We start from the raw sequence: 22,859 nt of genomic DNA on the forward strand, positions 1-22,859 counted from the left end.
AAATGGAGTGATGTGAAAGGGCCATGGCACACAGAGGACGCCTTACCTTTAACAAAGGTGTTTGGTAATGTGGGAGCAGTAATGCAGGGCCAATTTTTGCCTTTCAATGGATTTATCCATCCATGTAATCCTCCATTTGCTCATCACACTCCTGATTTGTCCATTTGTCCATCCCTCCTCCCATCCACCACCCACTTATCCATCCATTCTCCCCCTCACACAGCCAATTACTCTGTCCTTCCCTCTAGCCACCCATCTGTCCATTTAGTCATTAATCCACCTACCTATTCACTCATCCATTTGTATATTCACCCCATCTACCCCTACCCATATGGATCCCCACCACCCAACTACCTGTCCATCTATCCATTGCTCTATCATTTATTCACCTACTCTTTACTCTTCCCATTAGCTCATCCATCTGCCCACTCATCCATCCACACATTTCCCTAGCCATCCATCTGTCCATTTATACCCCCACCTATCCATCCTCTACCTATCCACCTAGCAATCCATTTGTCCATTTATTCATCCAATCACCTATCCATCCATTTATTTCCCAACCTATCCATCACCAATCCATGCAACCTTCTACTTATCAATCAGTCCATCCAACCACTTATCCATCCTCCCGTCTATCTACTCATCCATACCCACACCCCATACACATTCACCCACATACATATCTGCAGATATTTCTGCTCCATTCAGTTTGAGAGGCTGGTCAACAGTAACTGGAGACAGGCTGGGTGAGGGTGGGGGAAGGAGAGTAAAGTTGCAGCCAGAGACCACCCTCCCCGTTCTAATGGTATAACCTCACCACCCCCAGCACACCCCTCATGGTTGGAAAGAATCAGAGCAGACAGTCAGTGGGTGGGCCAGTCTGGCCAGATGGTATTTTGGCTGCACAGCTTTTACACACACACACACATGTTGCTAGAACGCTGAACATGGACCGTGCCCCACCCAGCATCCCCAATCCCAAATGCAGAGTAGCCAGGCTTCCAGACATAAATTAAAAAATAAAATAAAATAAAAAAAGAGTTGGTCTCTGGGAGGGAGAGCTCATGCAGAGATGAAGGCAAAGGCCCCTGGGAGCCAGGGCCAAGAAGGAGGAGAATCCCTGCCCCTCCCCTCAGGATTCCCCACTCCCCAGGGGCCTCAGCCCCTAAGACAGGGTCACTAATGCCAGCCATCAGGCCTCCAACCCCTTTAATGTCCAGTCTCCCAACCTATCTGATTTTGGCGCTGGCCCCCATTTTCCCACCACAGCCCAAGGGAATGGCGGGTGGGGAAGGGAGGGAGTGGGTGCAGCCTGCAGGTCTTTAGCTGGCTTCTCCCGGCTCTAGGTCTGGGTCGGGGGACCCCACACACTCCTTGCTGAGCCGCACAATTTCCTGGGACAGAACTTCCATGTCCTAAGAAACAAATGAGCCATCAGGAGTCAGAGAAGGTGGCAGTCGATGGCACCCTCAGCAAGCCTGGGTGTCATCCTTCTCATCCCATCAATGCCCAGGTATGTCTAGCCTGAGACAGGAAGGTATTTGGAGCAGCTCCCAGAGCTCCCAGCAGTAGGCTGGGCTCGGAAAGGTGTGTGTGGTGTGTGTGAGGGGGTGAGGAGTGCCTGGAGCTAGGGATATGGACATGGGAGTGGATCATCTGCTCTGTGTGGTGAGGCTGGAGGACATGACCCCTACCCCTGCCACCTTCTTGTCTCTAAATGGTGAGCTTGCTTCTCAGAGGCAGGGGCCGGACTTGCATCCTTTCTGACTTCCCCCAAAGGTGGGGAAATACTTGGGTGGCAGGATGGGTTAGTGGACACGTGGGTGGATGCATGGGAGATCCATGGTAGGCAAATAGGTGGAAAAATAAACTGTTCAGAGGACAGATGGAGGACAACAGGTAGGCAAGCAGGTCGCTGGGCGGGTGGGTAAAAGGTAAGACAAGGGGTGACTGATGAGTAGGTAAGAGAGAGTGATGCATCAGGAAATGGGTGCAGGGGACTTCCCTGGTGGTCCAGGGGTTAAGACTCCATGCTCCCAATGCATGGGGCCCGGGTTCGATCCCTGGTCAGGGAACTAGATCCTGCATGCTGCAACTAAAGATCCCATGTGCCGCAAAGACCCGGCACAGCCAAATATTAAAAAAAAAAAAAAGGAGATGGGTGCAAAGGCATGGGCAGATGATTAGACGGGTAGCAGGGAAGATGGGCAAATAGTAGGTGGGTTGATGGGAGAGTGGCTGAATGTGTGTATGAATGGATGAGTGGGTGGTTGCAAGGACAGAAGGAAGAGTGAAAGACTAAACTGTTAGTGAGTAGGTTGACTGGAGGATGGGAAGATGAGGGGGAAGGAGTGCTTGGTGAATGGGGTGTGTGGAGAGGGGACTGACAGATGACCCAGGGGCTATGTGGCTGGAGAGAAAAAGGGGTAGGCTGGTAGGCCACACTTGCCTTGTGCAAGTGCATATTCTTGGTGAGCTGTTCCTCCAGCATGTTCTGTAACTTCTTGTTCATCTCCCGAAGGTTCTCGTCGCCTGGCTTCACTAGGTCTCTCAGGACGCTGCCCAGCCCACTGCGGTCTGTGTGGCCTGCTGCCACAGACACATCTGCAAGGGCCCAGGCTGAGAATCACCCCCTCAGTTGAGCCGAAGGAGAGACAGAGACAGAGCGGGAAAGAGGGAAACAGAGAGTGGGGGAGAGAAATGGGGGGAGAAGCCATCTAACGGAGGGAGCAGAGGCTTTGCCATGTGAGACCTGGCTTCACTTACTAGCTGTGCGGCCCTGAGAAATGGGGTTAGGAACTAACTCATGGAGCTGGAAGAACACATATGACTGTATGCAAAGCACAGAGCACACGGTCAGCTCTCAGCAAGCGTCAACTGGTATTGTTCTGATTAATAAGGAAAAAACAGGGAGAGAAGATTTGAAAGAAGGGAACAAAAGAAATAAAAATGGGGGATGGAGGAAGGAAGAGGAGAAAGGAGGACAGGGGAGGAAGAGCGGAGAGAAGGACCCTAAAAGGGATATGCATCCAGAGAATGAAAATTTCCAGAGGTGGAACCATTTAGACAGGCAGTAGGAACAGTGAGACAAGATGAAGGGGGGGGGGGATGGGGCGGAAAGAAGAGAAGGGAGAGAAAGCAGAGGAAGAGACACAGGGAGGAGAAAGGGCAACGGGAATGACAGAGAGACACTAGAGAAAGGAGAGTGGAGAGACGACAGAGACTCAGACAGGAGGGAGGAGCCGAGACAAGAGATGGAATACAGAGCAAGACACACAGGTCCTGGCCTGCCTGGCTCTTCCCTCTAGCACCTGTGGTCTCGGCAGTAACTTTGGTGAGTTCCGTAAGGAGAGGAGAGAAGCCGCAGCTCTGGACAGTGGGGAAGGAGGGGGTAGGTGAGGGGCTGGACGAGGGGTGAGGGCTGGGGAGGGGGCACTGACCAATCCGGCTATCCATGACATAGGTCTCGATGATGGCGCTCTTCCGGCAGAGGTCCTCTGCCATGGACGCGCTGCTCACCTCCAGGTGCTTCACCTGCAGGGTGGCCCAGCCCACCTCAGGCCCTCAACTGCGCATGTTCACCCATGAGGAGGGGCCTGGCCAGATATCGCCCCACCACCCCCAACTCCTGCCACCCCGCCTCCTCCCCAAGGGCAGGCCAAGAGGGGACGAGCAGGCAGACAGCACCTTCTCCTCCAGCATCCATTTCTCCTGCTGCGTCTCTGCCAGGCGCTGAAAGAGCTCAGCCACTTCCTCATCTGACAGCTCTGCTGGCCGCGGGGGCTGGGCCTGAGGGCTGCTGGATAAGGACTGCGGGGAAGAAGGCAGAGAGGCCAGCCCAGGCTCAGTGCCGACACCCCAGATAGGATCAGGGGCTGAGAAGGAGAACCAAGCCGGGGTGGGCTTTGCAACTGGGGCTGCAGACAAACTGCAGACAAGTCTCGGCACCCTCAGAGACTCTGGATCCCCCTTTGCCTTTTAAAGGGGGAGACAGGAACCACCACACCATAGCCTTACTGAGACCATGAAGGGAGAGCCTATAACAAATGAGCTCTCACTTCCAGTTGACAGGAAAACTAGGGGAGAGAGAAACGAGCTGAATGATACCACTAGGAAGCCAGCAGGAAAATCCCAAAGGTGGGACACTTTCTTCAGGTCAACTGGGTTGGTCTCTTCTACAGGTTGATGTCATGAAAAAAAGGGATCACACTAGATTCAAGAAACTTAAGGCACATAAAGCAACCAGATGCAGCAAATGTGCTCTGAAATTGAAAGCAGGTTTTCATAAAACCAGCAATAAAGCACATTTTGGGACCAACTAGAGAAATCTGACTAAGGTCGAAGTATTCAAAAAGATGAAAATTTACCAAATTGGGAGGGTAGAGATCAACAGGTTACTTGTAATCTTATTTAGGTTTAAAAAAGAGAGAGAGAGGTCTAGAACGGTATGAACTAAGGATTTATAGTGGTGATCTCTGTATGGTGAAGATGTGATTTCTTTGGATTTTTTAAAAAAATCTTTGCTTGTGTTTTTAAAACTTTTCTACAATGTATACATACTACTTACAGAATGATAAAAAGGTTATTTACAAAGAAAAGTGTCTGGCAAGGAAGCCGACACAGACAACAATAATAATAAGTGATAATTATGAGTTGGAAAAAAGGATCTCCCACATGGATAATGCACCTACTATGAGCCACATATTTTATAGCACCAGGAAAGGTGGAATTAGCCCACAGATGATGAAACAAAAGTCAGAGAGAATAATTTGTCCATCCCCCATTTAGCAATCTGAATCCAAGTTGGTGAGCTCGAGGAAAAGTTGACAAGAAAATGTGTGTGCTGGGCCCAGAGTAGAAGATGGCTGCAGGGGAGGGAAAAAGGAGGGCCCAGAATTTGGGTAGAAGCTGGGGCTGTAGGTTCTTCCCCGCCCCTTACCCTGGCTGGAAGAGTCGAGCTCTCCTTCTCCCGCAAGATCTCGCGGTAGCTGAAGGAGGAGATGCTACTGCTGTCCCCAGTCTGGGTCCGGCTTGGTGAATTCATCTCTGATAGAACCAGCTCCTCGAGCCCTGGGAAGAGAGGGAAGAGAGGGAAGAGAAATCTGAGCCCCAATCCCCCAGGGTCCCAGGGCACCAACTGGCAAGAAGAGGCAGAAATAGATTTGACAGAGATGGAGGGAGGCACAGAGACACTCAGGCATGGGTAACAGTGGAAGCAGACAGTAGGGTAGGGAAAGGCAGAAACCGAAAAAGGAGCTGCCTCTCTAGGCAAACACACACCAGAAGTGAAACAAAGGTGAAGATGGGGAGAAAGATGGTGATGTGGACACACATGGGCATAAAGTGGCGAATGCACTCAGACTCAGGGTAAAGACAGCTGGAGAGGGCAGAGGGGCACCCCTATGTGCAGACAGAAGACCCCAGAGAGACAGCAAGCCAGAGCTGATGATAGAGGCAAACAGAGACCCTGGCTAAGGACACTAGTCAGAGCAGAGACAGAGAGAGAAAAGATGGCGGCAGACTCGTAGCCATGCACCTAAATCTGAATTTCACCTAATGGACGGATAGAATGTATGGCACACAATTTGAATCTGTTTGTTGATCTGTACACCAATCTGTAACAGAACAGAAATAAAAGTCCTCCCTTATAAAGAGAGGTAACTTCAGGAGACTGAGTGCCTCAGCGAGACACTGATTTGGTAAGAGATACACCCGTTTTTGCCATGTCACTTGAAACACAGCCACTAAGCTTGTGTCTCTGTTCTTGCAGCTGCTTCTGGGTGTCAAGGATGGGGGCTGACACCACAAGCCAAGGATCTCCAGCAAGAGCAGGATGGCTGTGGAGGGACAGGGAGCACATTTTCTCTCGCTTGTGATACGGGAGATGCACCAGAGCCATCACTACATCTTATTTATTTAAACATATTTAAAGGCCATTTCTTTCTAAAAAAAAAGTCCAAGGCAACTCAAATTTTTCTGTTGTGTCTTCTGCCTTAAGTGGCAAAAATAACATGGATTTTAGCTGCATAATGATCACACAGTAGTGTTGCTGCCTGATTGTAAGTCTGTCTCCCTAGCTCAACAGGGAGCTCCTAGGGGACTGAGACTTGGGGGGGGGGCCTCCTACCAGGGATCCTGGATGTGAGCGAGAGGGCTCAGTCCGTATTTATAGAATGAGAGAATGGATACAAGAGACTTAGAGACTCTGGGTGAGGTGTGGGAGTGTATGAGGGATAGTGGGGAGACAAACAGAGACACAGACGAGAGAGAGAGAAGAGAGAGAGAGATAAAGGAACAGAGAGAAGAAAAAGGCAGGAGGAGAAAAGGAGAGAACTAGAAAGAGAAAGCCAGGAGAGAAAGGCAGATACAGAGATGACATGAGGAGGCAGAGAGAGACAGAAACAGAGAAGAGACACAGCAAAAAGGAGAGAGACACACAGAGAGATAATGCAGAGAGAGACAGATGAAGGAGGGACCTCCCTGGTGGCACAGTGGTTAAGAATCCGCCTGCTAATGCAGGGGACACGGGTTCGAGCCCTGGTCCGGGAAGATCCCACATGCCGCGGGGCAACTAAGCCCGTGCACCACAACTACTGAGCCTGAGCTCTAGAGCCCGCGAGCCACAACTACTGAGCCCACGTGCCACAACTACTGAAGCCCACGTGCCTAGAGCCCGTGCTCCGCAACAAGAGAAGCCACTGCAATGAGAAGCCCGTGGACCGCAACAAAGAGTAGCCGCCGTTCGCCACAACTAGAGAAAGCCTGTGTGCAGCAACGAAGACCCAACACAGCCAAATATAAGTAAATAAGTAAATAAATAAATAAATAAATAAATAAATAAATATTTTAAAAAAAGAAAGAAAGAAACAGAGGTGGGACAGACGCAGAGAAAGGGTAAAAGACAGACAAAGTGCAAGAGGGACAGAAGACACAGGAGAGCCCTGCAGAGTGAAGTACAGGAAGCAGCCCCAGCCTTCAGACCCAAGCTCTGCCTCCCCACACCTAAGCCTCCCCTGCCGTCCGGGCCCCTCACCTGAGCGGCTCTTGCTATTGGTGAGGATGTCCTGCAACCGCTCCTGCAGTTTATCCGCCCGTTTCCGCTCCAGGTGCAGCTGCCGTTTGAGGTCCTTGAGCTGTGGGGAACGGGGGAAAGATAGGGGCTGAGGCCCGGTGGGCCCACAGGTGGGGGTGGCCGCAGGGCAGGAGTGGGCCATGCTTGGACCCCTTCCCCCATCGTACCGCAGCACTGCCCTTCTTCTCCAGGATTCGCTGCCCATCCACCGTGTCCTTCACCTCCTGTGGGATAGAGAAAGCACAGCTGGTGGGTGCCAGAATGGCTGCATGCAGTGTGCTCCCTCCCTGCCCCATTACTGCATGCTGAGGCCCGGGGTGTGTCGAGGGACCAGGAGGGACCAGTGGGTGACCTGCTTCAGGCTGCTGATGGTCTTCAGGTGGCAGTCTCGCTCCTCCTGGGCCTGTTGGAGCTGATCCCGCACACCCTGCAGCTCCTCTTCCTTGCTCTGCAAAGCAGAGGGCAGCTCAGGCCGCAGCTGGGGAAACCTCAGTCCTCCCACCAGAGAGGAATGCCATCATGCAATGGGCACCTTCAGCTCGCCGGCGTGCTGCTCCTGACACTGCTTGAGGGCTTCCTCTTGTTCCTGCTGCTGCTGCTGCAGAGATTCCTACAAGACAAGTCCCAGGTCTGACCACGGCCCCCCCAGAGGATGTCACACCCCCCAGAGGACATCACACCCAGTGAGCGGTGTGAGGGATTGCAGCAGGGCCCCTGTGTATGCAGAGAAGAAACAAGAGTGTCACGTTGAGGGCTGCGCCATTCACATCGAAGACCAACATCTGCATTTACATCTTACTTTATTTAATAAAACATAACGTAGCGCTTACTGCACACCAGGAATGTTGTAGGGATTTTATATATATTAACTCACTTTATATAACCCTCCCATAACACCTAGACAGCCGGTATTATTGTTATCCCTTTTTTTACGGATGTCGAAAATGGGCCACAGAGAAGTAAATAACTTGCCCAAGGCAAGTTATTTACTTGCCCTGTCTGGGCTAGAAAGCAGCCCAGACAGGATTCAGACCCAGGCAAACAACTGGCTCCAGCACGTGTGCTCTTCACTGCTACGTGACACTGCCTCTTATGTATTACCATGACTTTTCCAGAAAATGGTAGTAAAAGTTCTGGTTGCATCAAAATTAGAATTATTACATTATAATAATTTTCCGACAGAAGTACAATTTCAGAAGGAAGAGGTATCTTTTCAAATTTGCACATCTGACATTCTGCCCTACTGATTGATGGCCGTGGCCTGATCCCCTCCAGAGGGCTGCTGTTGAGCCAGGGGGCGCTGTGGGGACGCCCAAGTCCAGAGCCTCACAAAGTTCCAGGGTCTGACCACTTCCAGTCCCCTGCTTTGACATGCGTACCCTCCAACCAGCCTCTGCAGCAACTCACCTCAGCCTCCTTCAAGCGCCGTTCAAACCAGCCCTTGGCTCCATCCATGGAGTGTACCTGAGCTTGGAGTTCTTCCACCGTCTGCTGGAGAGTCTCCAGCTCCCGCGTTCGGGCCTGCAAGAGGGCAGAGCAGCAAGGGCCAGGTGGAGGAGCGGGCGCCTCACCCACGCCAGCCCCTGGCCCATCAGCAAGGCTACGCTCTCCAGGTTTTAGAGGCAGAGAGGCATCATCAGCTGCCCACCCACCTTCTCCTCGCGGATCTGCCCGCGCAGCTCCTCCTCCTGCCGCTTCTTGTCTTCGTGTAGCTCACGGAGCTCCCGCTCGTAGCGGGCGCGCACCCCCAGCACCTCCTTCTCATGCCGTAGTCGGGCTGCTCCCAGCTCCTCCTTGTGCTGGGACTTCTCCTGCAGCGTCTCCATGGCTAGCTCATCCAGCATGGCCTTCCGCTTCTCAGCACTCTGGCACCCAGGAGAGGGGGGCAGGAGGATGTCAGTCAACCTCCTCCCCCGACGCCAAACAAGGCCCAAGGAACAAGCCGAAGTCCACCTCCTCCCCATCCCGACTGAACGGCTAAGTCACTCACCCGTCCTCAGGGAACTGGTCACTTTCTGTGCCCCCCCATTCCCGTGGGCTTACCCACATCACCTGTCCCCCTGCAGACTGGGCCTCCCCCTGTGGTGTTGCCCACCTTACGAGCCTCCTGTAGTTCCTGGGTCAATTGCTCCTTCTCTTGTCCGAGTTCCTGAAGTCGTTCCAGCAGCCGACTATTGGCTCGCAATGACTCCTAATGTGGGGACAAGAAGGGTGAGTTTGATAAAGAGCCCCCAGGAGGTGCTGCTCACCGAGGACATTTCTGGTAGAACATCTCCCTTAGCCCTGGTAAAGTGGGTGACGTTCTGTTTCTAGATGAGAAACATGGCAGAGGCTGCTAGCTGCTCCCCAGCATTCATTCTCCCGCTATAATTCCGGTTTCTATTGTGGAATCAGAATGGCTGTCCTAACTAACTGCAGAGGCTCAGTCTCAAGTGAAATGACTTGGTCTAGGACACATAGGTGCTAATAAGTTCGGGAGTCAGACTGGAACCCAAGTCCACCTGACTCCATGGTCTTCCCACAGCACCTCATGCGAAACTCCACGGATCCAGGACTAGGGAACTAGGAGGAGACAGGTCAAAGCCAGAGGCGTCACCTGGAGCTGGGAGTTGAGGTCATCTTTCTGTCCCATGAGGTCCTCATACTCAGTCTGTCGCTGCTGCAACTCAGCTGTCAGCCCAGCAGTCTGTTCCCGGAGCATATTCAGTTCTTGGGTCTTTGCTGTTTGGATCTGGAGAGAGTGGTGGTGATGGAAAGTGGAGTGAAAGGGGCCCCAGGGGCCACTCACGGGGTGTTCCAGGGAGACAGGGAGAGAGGTGAAAGGAGAGCCAGGAGTAGAGAGAGAGTATTTCAAAGAGAAAAGCAGTGAGACAAAGAGATCAACAGGGGATTGGGAAGAGTGGTATATTCATACAATGAAATAGTACACAGAGAAAGTAGGACACATCAGTGCTACATATGGATAAACCTCACAGATATAACGCTTCAGGAAAGAAGCCAGACATAGATTGGGTGTCTGATTCCATTTAAATGAAGTTGAAGAGCAAGCAAAACTAATCTGTGTTGCTAAAGGTCAGAGGAGTGGTTACTTCTGGGGAAGTATTGATTGAGAAGGGGTAAAAGGGACCTTCTGGGGTGCTGAAAATGCTCTGTATCTTCATCTGGGTGGTGGCTACACGGAGACAGATAAACATACAGACAGGGATGGTTCACTGAGTGTACACTTAAGATTAGTACACTTCTTGCACTTTACTGGAGAGAAGAAACTAGAATGCAAAAAAAGCAGGGATGGATGACCAGAGACAAGAGGGGTGGGAGTCAACAGAAAGAAGAAGCCGAGAATGAAACAGAAACAGAGGCAGGAGAAGAGCATGAGGTCCAGACAATGTTGCCCCAATGTGGATCAAAGGCAGAGGGAGACGGGGAGCTGGGGAGGGATCGGCGCAGGCTCCCACGTGTCCTGTACCTGCTCCAGGGCAGCCAGGCTAGTCCTCAAGGCATTGTTCTCAGCCAAGAGTCCTTCCACTTGTTCCTGCGCATCCGCACTCTGGATGGACACCTGGCCCCACCCCCACAACGAGTGAGAGTGGGTCCAGAACAGGAGGACAGGACCTACCCGCAGCCAAGAAAGAAAGGACACACATACACACACCCACGAGAATGACGACCAGGGGAAGCAGGACCCTGGGGCCTTGCCTGCCTGTACAATACCCACTGAGGCTGCCCCCACCCTCACCCCCACCTCCCTGAGCCCGCTCAGTACAATGTACCTGATCTTGTAGGGCTCGCAGAGCTGCTGCATGCTCCAGGAGCTCCCCCTGCCGCTGATCTCTCAGCTCTGCCAAGCTCTGTGGGGACCACGTCAGGGGAGCCCATTCCAGACCTCAGCCTCCCCTGGAGTACATATGACCACACAGACTCCCTCTCTGACCACCTGGCAGCATGCTGCCAGTACTTGAGGGCCTTGGACTACCCAGCCATCAGAGATCTCAGGCTCACCCAGACTCTTGGTCATTATCCCCAGGGGCCTCACACACCCCTGTGTCCCAGTTCTAAACACCTCAGAAACCATCTAGGCTCCTGGGGATTTCAAATTCACTCAGCCCCCATCCATAAGATGGTCTTACACTCACTCAGATTCCAGCTCAGAGGCCCCAGGATTCTCAGACACACTCAACCCCCAGGGACTACAGCTTCACCCAGATTCCTGACCCCAACCCCCAGGGGTTTTAGACACATGCAACCCCCATGTCTCTAGTTCCCAAGAGTCTCAGACCCACCCAAACTCACCACCCCCGATCCTATAGATTTCAAACTGATACAAGTGTGTAGTTTCCAGCTCCTGGTGAGGTCTCAGACTGATACCTCACCTGCCGCTCCTGTCCCCAGTCTCTGGGGATCTTCACACCCAGCTTTACCCAGACTTCTGTCCCCAGCTCCTAGGGGCTTTAGTTAGACCCACAAGCCATCATATCCCCCAATCCAAGGGCCCTGAGACTCACTCACTCTAAGGGGAAGGCTGGAGGCTTTAAAGTCACCCGGCCGCCAACCCTTAGGAGCCTCAGACCTACCTAGACTTTTGCTCCAGTCGCTGGATGTCTCAGACTCACCAGTTTTTTATTCACAGCCCCCAGGGACCACCAACTCACATGATCCAACTTCCTACGTGTCTTAAGACCCAAACCAGCCCCCAAGCTCTGAGGGTCTCAAATGCACTCAGACTCCAGGCCCAACTGTCTTACCCTTGAAAGTCTTATATCCACCCAGCCCCCATAGGTCTCAAAGTTACCCAACCTCCAGGGAGTTCAGACTCACTCCAAACTCCTGTTCCCAATCCAGTGACAAAAGATTTCTCCAGATTCCTGTCTCTAATCCCCTGGAGTTTCAGATTCATCCAAACTTGTGGCACATAGGCCCCTAGTCCTCAGCCCCGCTGAGATCTTTAATTCATGCAGATTCCTAGCCCAACTCCTAGGGCTCTCGTGGTTCCCTAGTTCCCATTTTCCTAGCTCCTAGGGGGCCCAGGACCCATCCAGTCCCTATATTTCCAACACAGGAAATATCAGACTCCCCAACTAGCCTCCGTAGACCTCAGAGCTCCCCGGACTCCCAGCCCTGTCCCTATCCCAGTGATCTCAGAACCCAACCCCTCACCTGATTGGCAGCCTCAAGTTCCTGCTGCAGCTTCTGAGTTCGAGCCAACTGGGCTTTGAGATCAGCTTCCTTCCGCTGTTGTAACTCCTCAATCTTGTTCCTGGGGGTGATTGGTGGGAGGGAGGGGCACATTGACCACAGACTGAGGCCCAGTCTCCCAGCTCTGCCCCTGTGATCTTCGGTTAATCCTGCTGGGCACTGACCCATTGTCCACCAATATCCCCAACCCTGGTAGTTACCGGCTGTCATTGAATAGCGTCTCCTTTTCTGTCTGCAGACGGCAAAAACTGGGCACAGAGAGAGAGACATATATGGGTCCATTCCACAAGTCAATCCCCTCCCTAGTACCCCCAAACCCCTTCCCCCCAGCTCTGGAAGAAAGAAATTTACCTTTCTTGTTTCTTTTTCAGTTTCTCGGCGAGCTGGAGTGGGGGAGGAGGGTACAGACAAGTGATAAGAATGAGAATAATATTAATAAAGACAAAAATTAACTTCATGTTTACAGACACCTCCTACTAAGTCCTTTACAGAAACTGGAATTTACTTTTGTTACCTCATGGAATCCTCAAAACAGTCCTGAGAAGTGAGCACCACTGGCTTTACAAATGGGAAACTGAGTCTCAGAAGGGTTAAATAATTTGGTTGCGCAGCTGGTTGGCAGCAAAAACATGACCTCTACCCAGCTCCTCAGGCTCCAAAGCCCAACATTTATGCCTCCGACCTATCGACCGATGGCCATGTCATAGAACAGCTAGGCTGGGAGGCCTGGAAAACAGGATCATGATTGGCTGCCTCACCACTGCGTCTCAAGTTCCTAAGATAAGAGCCAGCAGTCTATAAATGCTTGGATGGATGGACGGATGGATGGATGGATAGATGAATAAAAAAGCAGAGATCGGAGGACCCAGAAGGATGGGATGGGGCCTGCCATGCACAAGACATAGAAGGACATTAGCCCATTTCATATTGAAAGCAAATCTGAGACATAAATGTGGGTCTCTCCATTTCACAGATGACAAAACTGAGGCTTTGAAGAGATACTCTGCCCCTCTACCCTACCAGGGGAAGCATGGCAGGTGGGGAGTGGGTGGGGCAAAGTCCAGGGAAAGCTCGGCAGCCCCACCTTAGCAAGTTCTTCCTGCAACCTGGATGTTTCAGCCTGCTTCAAGGTCTGCTGGGAAGGATGAGGGAGGGAGTTGTTATCAGCAAGGGGGGAGGTAAGGCCTGTGCCTTTCCCTGCCCTCCTGCCTTCCTAATCCATCAGCCCACAAGATGATGTCACAGATATCTCCGTGGGACCACAGGCAGAGCTAGGGCATCTGCCTGCCTCCTGGCACCCCAGCCCCAACAGACCCAGATTCACCTCCAAGCCTTGCAGTTGCTCCCAGAGCAGTCTCTTTTCCTCCTTCTCCATTTCCCATTTCAGCTCCACTTCTGCCAATGGCATGGGGGCCAGGACAGGGGAAGCTGGGCCCCCCAGGTGATTCCCTTGATCCCCAATGGCAGCTGGCAACCTCCCAGCCTTTTTCCCATAGCGCTCCTGCAGGGCTGGTGGGTAGAACAGAGACATATGATGGATGAGGTAGTCTCAGAAGACCCCTGACACACCTCAAATAGAAGGAGAACTGGCCTTCAACCCCTTAGGTAGCAGAAACCCTGCCTCGGTGGCCATAAGCCTACAAAACAAAGGTTCGCCCCCACCTCTCACAAATCTTTTAAGCCCCACCAAGCTCGGAAATCCTGTCTACCATCAAATCAGCCCAAGATAATTTCCCAAGCCCCACCCCATCCCCAAGCCCCACCCACAACCCTCCAAGGTGATGCCCACCATCTTCCATTTACAGCTGAATCCTCCTATAACCTCTAATCCCCAGCCACATTCTACGAAGTCTCCTCCCTGATCACCAAACTACCACTCACCACCCCACAAGCCCAGCTGCTCTCCACAAGTCCACACATCAGGACACTCACTCCCACACTTTATCAAATTTTCTTTCAGCTCTCATCCCAGACCCCACTGACAACTTGGGCTCAGAATCTTCCTAACACTCCTTCATTCACTTTCTCCATTTAGCAAACACCTCCTTTCTGATGTCCAGTCTGCTTATCAGTAACATTTGCTAGGTACCAGGTGCTGAACTGAACTCAGAAAGATATCACCTCTTATCTCTACTACAGTTTTCCAGGTGGTGGACATCACTACATGCACTACGTAGATGACGAAGCTTTGGCTCAGAGAGGTGAAATGGCTTGTCCAAAATCATACACTGGTTCGTGGCAGGGCCAAGCCTGATTCTGAAGCCTTTTTCTTCCCCCAGGGAAGACAACACCTTACTCAAGCCCCAAGGTCCCCACATTCCCAGGAGGGTCTCCAGGCACCTGCCACGTTCTTCTGCAAGGCTGTGTTCTCTGCCTGCAGTCTCAGCAGCTCCCCATCCACAAAGCTCCCGGCTTGGGCAGCCCCTGCCCTGGCAGCCCCATCCTTCAGTTGCTGGTTCTCCCGCTCCAGCTGTTCCATCTGGCTACAGAGCTGAGCAGGGGACAAGTGAGGTAGCAGAAAAGCAAAGAATCAGAACAACATTTGCTGAAATATACATAGCATTTGGCCCATGTACTTTACAATTCATTTAATTCCCATAACGCCCCTGTGATGTAGAGGCTCTCATTACTCATTATCCCCACTTCACAGATAAGGACACTGAGGCACAGATATTAAACAACCTCAAACTCAAACACCTGTTAAGTGACAGAGACATGGAAGATGGAGAATACTGAGAACAATTTTTCGCTTGCCCGCTTGCAACCTCACAGTCGCAATCCACGACCTCAGGCTCCTCTGGAAGTTGCTGGTCCAAGATGTCAGCATCATGGATAGCCCCACTGCCAGCCTTCTTCTGTGGAGGGGTCTGCGTCTGGGAGCCGAGGCACCACAGACAGCTTTCAGAGCATTTCCAGGGTTAGCACTAGCCCTTGGAGAGCCCGTGGAGAGGAGTACAACGCAAATAAAACTAAGCCAGCCCCCTGCTCAACTCCTGGAGAAAACACAGTTCACACAGCAGACCTGACAAGATCCTTTGTCCCCATTTTCAGATGAGAAGACTGAGGCCCACAGAGAATTTTTATTTTATTGCCTGGGATATTTTCTACCCAGAACACCTTTCCTTTCATCCAGTTCTTCACATGACTGACTTTTTTGCATCCTTCTGTGCTCTGCTCAAATGTTACCTTCCAAGTAGTATCCCCCAACACAGAAATTCCAATACTCTCTAGCACAGCATTCTGTTTGCTTCTTTCTTACCTAGCAGGAATCGCAATTAAATTTACCTAATATGTTCTTAGTTTTTTAAATCTCTGAAAATGTTTGGATCATAAATTGTGATTCACAATTAAATTTTGTTTTGTAACGTAGGTCACAAGCATAGATTCAGAAGCCAGACCGCTTGGATGTGAATTTCTACTCTGCCATTTCACCTTGGCACAAATTACTTCATCTCAAGGGGGCTCAGTTTTCCCCATCTGTCGAATAGGGATAGTAATGATATCTCATCGGTTTGCTGTGAGAATTAAATAAGTGAATAATGTAAAGCACATCAAACAGGACCTGGTACACAGTAAACACTATGTAACTGTCAGCTGTCAGTACTATTATTATTATTTGTTTACTATGTTATCATCTTTTTCCCCATCCCACCCCCAGAATATAAGCTACCCAAGAGGGAGGACTATCTTGTACTGCTCACAACTATTTCCAGAACACAGAGCACATAGTGGGGGCTCAATAACTATTTGTTGAAGGAACAACTGAGCTGAAATATCTTGGCAAATACGTGGTGGAGGCGGGCCCGGAACTCAGGTCTCCCTGTGAGCATTTCTAGCGTCCAGGAGGAGGAGGGGTACTGCGAAGGAGGTTCTATACCTGGCTCAGTGCCTAGCCCAGGGCAGGCACTGAGAAACACGAGCTGGGTTTATAGAGGAATAACTGCCCCTGCCTCTCCCGGCAAGAACCATGATACCACTGAGGCCAGAGGCAGGAAGCAGTGAGAAGTGAGGCGATGAGGTCAGCTGTTATGTGAGCACCAGGGGTTCTGAAATTTCGGGGACGGGGACCCACTGGGAGGTGTTGTCTAAAGAAGCAACGTGGTAAGACCTGCGGGTCAGGACAACCGTTATGGCTTGGTCTGGTAAAAGATGCTAGAAGTGAGGAGACCAGCGAGGAGACTGTGGGAATAGAGGTGGTAAGGGCTGAGGCAGGGCAAGGTCACAGGATGGATATAAAACTTTTAAATAGTCAAGAAATATTTTAGAGGGAAAATGAATAAATAAAAGGATACTATCAGTAGCTAACACCTACATAGCTGATACTATGTGCAAGGCTCTGTTCTAAGTGGTTTATAGACATTAACCCATTCAATCCTCACCAAAGCCCTGCCAGGCAGGTACTGTCATTATCATCTTTTCCATTTTAAATATTTGGGAACCAAGAAACAGGAAGCTTAAGTGACTTGCTCAAGGTTACAGTTAGTAAAAGGCAGAGCCAAGAGTTTAATCTAGGCCTCTGGCTCTTAACTACTACTTACTAAATTGCCTCTGGTATTGTACCTACACAAAGGTTGTGTTTTTGGTTTGTTTTCTTTTTTAAGGTTTTGAGCCCTACATTCTCAGGTAGAGCCTTGGAAATACCTTTTTTGTTTCTGTGAGACTTTTTCCCTTAAAACACATGAAAAACTTAGAAAAGGGAAGCAGCTCAAACATCTTTCCATCCCATACTAAGCATAAGAATTTTACCTAAGACCTCCCAACAACCTGGGGCTCCATAGCATCGGCCCCAAAATATACACAAGGAGACTTGAAGCTCAAAGGAAAGGAGTGACTTGGTCAGGAACCAGCTGACCTCATGGCTTGGAGCCTTCTAATCCCAGCACAGTGGGTGGTCCCATCTGTCAAATCACTGCCCCCCAGCAGAGATCGAGGCCCTGTTTCAGCACCATGGACAGTGACCCAGGGCCAGCCTCTGTCCAACCACCCTCAGCTGCCCTCCGGCTTCAGCCCAGGTGGCCCCTACCCCTTGGACCCCCCTCAACTATCCAGGGCACCAGCACCTTGCTGAACTCGGCCATAAGCGTGCTGTTCTGCAAACGGAAGTCCTCCTCCTGGCTGTGCAGCTTTGCCTGCAGCATCTCATTTTCACTCAGCAGCCCCTCGACTTCCTGCAGTGGCAGATGTGGGCCAGGTCTCCAACAGGGGTAGAAAGGATGGGGCAGTAGGGCAAAGAAACAGGGAAAGGGAGAAAATGACATTGGGGGGAGAACATAGGGTACAGAGAATGAGATGGGTGAGATCAAGAGATACAGGGGGAAAGACAGACATAGGATGGATAAAAGAGGAGATAAGGAGGGAGAGAGGGAGAGAGGGAGAGAGAGACATGGGGTAGAGAGAAGAGAAGATGCGGAAGGAGAAAGGGATGAGGGGAGACAGTGGGAGGAAAGAGAGGGGTATATAGAAATAGGGAAGAAAGGAAGCAGAGAAAGATGGGGAAAGGGGGTTAGATAGGGAAGGAGAGAGGGGTGGGATGGGGGAGAGAGAAAAAAAGAAAAGGTAGGATGACAGAGAGATAGGAACAGAGAGATCACCAGAGGGAGAACAGAGAGAGGGGGTCAGGGAAAGAAATGAATCAGGAAGAGAAAAAGGAACAGGAGAGAGAGGAACGGGGAGAGAGACACAGGGGAGAGAGAAACAAGGAGTCAAGAGACAGAAAGAAAGGGAAAGAAGAAAAGAGAGAAACGATGGCAGAGATAGGAACAGGTGGGGGAAAGAAAAAGAGAAGGTTGGGGAGAGAAACAAGAATCCGAGAGGAACAGAAAGACAGAGACAGAGACTCAGAGAGGAGGACACAGAGAAAGAAAGGGGGAAGGAAAGGCACACAGAGAGAGGTGCAGAGTGAGAGACAAAACAGGAGAACAAAGATAGACACAAAAACACATGGCAGGGAGGTAGTCACAGATGCAAGCACACACACAGAGAAAGAAAGGCCAATACCAGGAGATCCCAGCATACAGAAATATCCCCTCTAAGACAGTCTCCCAGACACATTTACCCGCCAGGGGTCCCCTTACCTGAGCTTTCTTGCTCTTGCTCAGTGCCTAAAGGTGAGGGAGGTGAGAAGAGAGATAAGGTGACCAGAGACGGACTCCCTCACTAGGGTATGGAGATATTGTGGCAAGTGTCAAGGGGGGACAATGATAACAGGGGGTGAGGGATGGGGGTGTCTTTAACCACAATCAGTAGCCCACAGGAATGATGGAGTGAGTGAGTGGGTGAGTGAGGAGCACCCTGCTTACATCCTTTCCTCTACGGTCTTGAGGCTTTTCATGGGTCTTAGTATTTAACCCTTCATAGGCTGGATCTCTGGGCTCAGAAATTATGGCTTCACTGTTCCATCTGTCCAAACACATCTATGTGGATCCCTCCCATGCACCGTGGAAACTGCTGTTCCCCTGCTGGGCAGCTGAGGGCATCGCCAGGTTGGGAAATCAGCACCCTACCAAAGAGAAGCCTAGCTTTCTGACTGCCAGACTTTCTGCATTCTGTGTTCCTTCATCTAACAAATATATATGGAGAACATACTGCATATAACATTGTACTATGCATGGGGACAGAGCAGTGAAGAAAGAGACAAAGGAGGGCCTTGAATGCCTTGAGGGGCCGTGATAGGTTATATGCTATCTCATCTTCAAAGGATTTGAGAGGTAGGTTTAGTCTCACTTTACCAACAGGACCAGGACAGGGGTGGGGAATAGGAGCACAAGGCAGGAGTATGAGTGGGGGACAGGAGGCAGATTCAAGGCAGATTTACTGATAGATTTCATTATTTAGTTAGAAATCAGTGAATGAGAATGAGTAATTGAAATTAAAAGTGAATTAAGAGTAAATGAAAATTAATTAATAAATTAAGCAGACCTAGATAAGATTACCAGACAAAGGAGACTTCCATGAGAAATTTTTGAATGACTAGTGACAGCATGTAACATTAGGTCTGGTTCACTGTAGGTGCTCACTGGACAGACGAATGAGTCAGATGGCTACAGGGAACACATGGGTGGGTGAGTAGGTGGAAGGAGGTACCTTCTGAGCTTTGTTGAACTCCTTATCCAGGTAGGCGACCTTCTGTCGAAGACTGGTAAGTTCTGGTGTGGGGAAAGCAGGGAGTCTCAGCCTCAGTCAGCGGTGAGGAGCTGAAAGGTCCTCCTGCCAGGCCTCTGAGATTTTTTCCCCTTGGCCTCTGTCCTCCAAAGCCACCCCCATCTAATGAGACCCTCTTGGCTCACCAACACCATTCTTGCGTAGTTCATCTGAAAGCTGGTAGTTGTTTGTCCGGAGTTCTAGGAGCTGAGCCTTAGGGGGAAGCAGGGAAGGAAATGACTTGGCAGGAATGTGCCCCCTACCCTCATGAGGAGAGAACCAATCCTCTGAGCCCTACAGACCCTGCTGCCCTCCATGCGCCTCTTTAGTCACTCCTAAGACCCATGCCTGCTTCATCCCAAATGAGTCCAGCCACTCAGCCTGTCCCACCTTCTCCAGTTCTGCTTACATAAACACAGTCAGCCTCACCTGTCTCCCTGCTGCCTCCATCTCTCCCCTTCCAATCCAGCTATGCCCTCAGGCCATGACAGAATGCTGACCCAGTCAGTCTCTTGCTCATGTGTGTTCCAGGCCCAAAGGATAAAGTCTGCCTCTTCATCTGGATTGGCCTCGTCACACGCTAAACACTGTTCTGTCTTCTGTCAGAGGTGTTGCCTAACCTCTTGGCCAGAGTAGGGGGCAGGGGATTGCCTTCCTCCCTCTTTCCCAAGGGAAGAGGGCCTGGTATTATGACCAATTTCACTGAGTAAAAGGGGGCTGCCCAGGGTCCCCACCCCCAAAGCTCTCAAAATATGTCCAGAGCCCTTTCAAGAATTGAGGGAAAGTGAAGTATGGGCCATTCCAAACAGCATATCCCTACCTACCAGCCCTGTAGGGTGCTGAGGCCAATTCTTCCCAGACCACCATCCCTTACCCCACCAAGACCTTTCCCTCTCTCCCATGGCACCAGCCTCCATCCCTGGGTGGTCTGCTAAAGGTGAGAGGGCTTGGCCTCTATAGAATCTTTCCTGCCCCTGTCCTCTCCCAGACCCAGTGATCTGTCTCCCCCAGTCCTGATCCAGTTGGAACACCCCTGGCACCCACTTACAGTCTCTATCCATCAGAGGCCAATGGTTTTCCCTTCACTCATGACCAACAGAATCAATCTTCCTCATTCAAGGATCCCCTGTACCCCTCAAGATCTCCCCAGTCATAATCCAATGGGATGATGCTATACCCTTCAGGGTTTTTCCCCCACAAGGCCTTGGGTGGGCCAGCTGGATTACTCTTACATGGAATACTTTGCACAAGTTACAGGGGCCTTCCCCTTTTTTGGTCCAATTATCTCAGTCTTCCACCCTCAGGGTCCCTCACATAGCGACAACTGGTTTCCTTCATTCAAGGATGAATGGAATACCTGCTCTCACTCGGAGTTCCTCCTGTCTTCCCACAGGACCCTACGCAGGGTTTCCCCCTTTCAGAGTCTCCACACAAAATCCAATGGTCTTCCCCAGTAAGGAATTCTCTCAACAAGGGCCCACTCTGGCCTTTCATCCACCTCAGAGTCCCCCCAAAAAGAATCAAGTGGTCACAGTACTCAGTCAGGGTACCTTTCCACAGACCGGTGATTTCCCCTCCAAGCAGTCCAAGGTATCTATCACTCTTTCACCTCCTCTGGTCCTCTCTCCAACAAGGATTAATCGTATTACCCATTCAGGGCCTTCTTCACCCCACATCTAATGGGATCACCCGTAATCATCCAATGGTACTGCCCTCTCTTGGGATCCGCTACCACCCCTCGCACAGGAGCTCCACCTCCCAGCAACAATGACATGTGGGGTCTTTCCCCAGTCCCCTGACATAGTGGTATCTCCCACAAAAACGTCCACCTCCCACCGGTAATGGTATTGCCCTCTCCAGGGCTCCCCCCACCATGAAGCAAACAGCCCAACGCCCGCTTCCTTCCTCTCCAGGCAAAATGGTTTCGCCCTCTCAGGATCTCCTTCCCTCAAAGCCCAGCATTACCGTTGCCCACCCAAGGTGTCCCCCGCACGGGCCCAAAGGTCTCGTCCCCTCCAGGTCTGAGTAAGGTATCGCCCACGCTAGGACTCTCTCTTCCGCCCACAAGGCTAACAGAATCCATCCCCTCAGAACCCAACAGTATCTCGGAATCCAGTAGTCTCACCACTCGGAGTCTCAGTTTCCCTTCTCCAGACCAACCCCTTAGGCTCAAGGTCCATCCCAACCAACCCCTGCTCAGAGCCGGTGGGACGATCTTTCTCTTCCCCGCCCCACCCCCCCCCCCGTCGCCTAGCCCGGTGGTCTTTTCCCCGGCGAGCGGCACCTGCATCCGTTGAAACTCCTCCTCAGACAGAGCTTGCGCCATGTTCCTCCCCCCACCCCCCGAAGAGCTTTCTGCGCAGACGCAGTTTGTCCCTCCTGTCAGTAGCATTAAGGTCGGACCAAACCACTGGGCAGGAATAGAGGGGGAGGAGTCTACTCCGGAAGTTCAGCACTTTGGGAAACGAGAGAAGGAAACTGACAGGTTAGGTGAATTGCAATGTAATATTTTACCAGAATCAAGGTAATTTGCTCTGGCTTTTGAGCTCTCATGGACTACTCATTGTGATGCGACACTATGGCATCCCTGTGTCATGGGTGGACTCGTCGCTAGGGATGCGTTTGCAGACCGAAAATCACGCTTCCGTGGTACTCCTTTAAGGAGAATGGTTGGCTTTACCGTAGAAAAGAAAGCGGAAGCCTTGCGCACGTCTTGTTCCCGCCCTCCTCCGGGTGACCCCAAAAGGGAATTCCGCCTCTGGTGAAACCGTTGGCGTTTTTTGTTTTGTTTTGTTTTGTTTTTAAAGATTTGACGCTGATTTTCTTAACATGATGCTGTTGTTAGATAAAGGGCCTAGCCACCAATAAATTTAAAATACCTGTGAGGAAAGAATGGCAGTGACTCAAACGGGAAAGCTGCATTTAAAAAACAAAAATAGGATGACGAAACACCGGGAACATTCAAATAAGTATTAAAATGCATTATAAGCCTCTCTGGTGCTTACTGGCCACCTCTGCAAACGCTGCCACCCAAACAGTAGTTTTTATGTGGGAAAGAAAAAAATCAGAAAGCATGTTTAGCAGCAACATATATGTACCAGGATACACCCTATTTATTTTTTGGGGGGGGGAGGAGGGAGAAACTTAATTTTGATTCCATTTTAAACGTACAGAAAAACAAGAATGGTACAAGGAAATTCCCTGTACCCTTTTGCCAGATTCATCAATTGTTCACATTTTGCCACCTTTGCTTTATCATTCTCTCTCTCTCTGTCTCTCAATATAAAAATTTTGAACCATTGGCTTCAGCATCCATCGATTATTTTCTAACACCAACATTCCTTTGATACTTGTTAGTTACTCTTCTACTGTAAGGAAGCGCTTTCTCTTCTTCCCCATTTATGTGTTTATATCTGTACAGACTCATGTTCTTATTTTATTCAGTAAATTA

General features: G+C 50.8%; 1 protein-coding gene across 3 annotated transcripts; it reads right to left on the reverse strand.

Annotated features, from left to right (window-relative positions):
• Window positions 1-869: 869 nt before the first annotated feature.
• GRIPAP1 (GRIP1 associated protein 1) lies at window positions 870-21,759 on the reverse strand. Of its 3 annotated transcripts, none has more exons than XM_082610661.1 (26): window positions 21,693-21,759; window positions 19,555-19,621; window positions 19,352-19,413; window positions 18,343-18,369; window positions 17,329-17,436; window positions 14,609-14,759; window positions 13,593-13,777; window positions 13,353-13,400; window positions 12,620-12,651; window positions 12,469-12,516; window positions 12,230-12,329; window positions 10,846-10,923; window positions 10,542-10,634; window positions 9,672-9,806; window positions 9,171-9,266; window positions 8,728-8,940; window positions 8,483-8,596; window positions 7,608-7,685; window positions 7,428-7,523; window positions 7,243-7,299; window positions 7,037-7,136; window positions 4,943-5,073; window positions 3,691-3,813; window positions 3,444-3,537; window positions 2,453-2,607; window positions 870-1,418 (listed from the first exon to the last, which is right to left on the reverse strand). In XM_082610661.1, exons 1-26 carry the CDS (start codon window positions 21,732-21,734, stop codon window positions 1,326-1,328), a joined length of 2,526 nt encoding a protein of 841 aa, XP_082466787.1. In that variant the 5' UTR covers window positions 21,735-21,759; the 3' UTR covers window positions 870-1,325. The 3 variants fall into 3 exon arrangements, with proteins under 3 accessions (XP_082466787.1, XP_082466786.1, XP_082466788.1); XM_082610660.1 differs by having other exon boundaries at window positions 13,353-13,403; XM_082610662.1 differs by lacking the exon at window positions 10,846-10,923 and having other exon boundaries at window positions 13,353-13,403.
• Window positions 21,760-22,859: the final 1,100 nt, after the last annotated feature.

The sequence above is a fragment of the Mesoplodon mirus genome (genome assembly GCF_964341445.2).
Source record: "Mesoplodon mirus genome assembly, chromosome: X".
Taxonomy (NCBI): Eukaryota; Metazoa; Chordata; class Mammalia; order Artiodactyla; family Ziphiidae; genus Mesoplodon; species Mesoplodon mirus.

Coding starts and splice junctions, on each gene's coding strand:
- GRIPAP1 (XM_082610660.1), bottom strand. CDS start 21,734: ATGGCGCAAGCTCTGTCTGAGGAGGAGTTTCAACGGATGCAG. Junction 12,652..13,352: donor TGCAGGAAGAACTTGCTAAG/GTGGGGCTGCCG, acceptor CCCCCACTCCAG/CTCGCCGAGAAACTGAAAAA. Junction 7,524..7,607: donor AGCACGCCGGCGAGCTGAAG/GTGCCCATTGCA, acceptor TCTGCTTTGCAG/AGCAAGGAAGAGGAGCTGCA.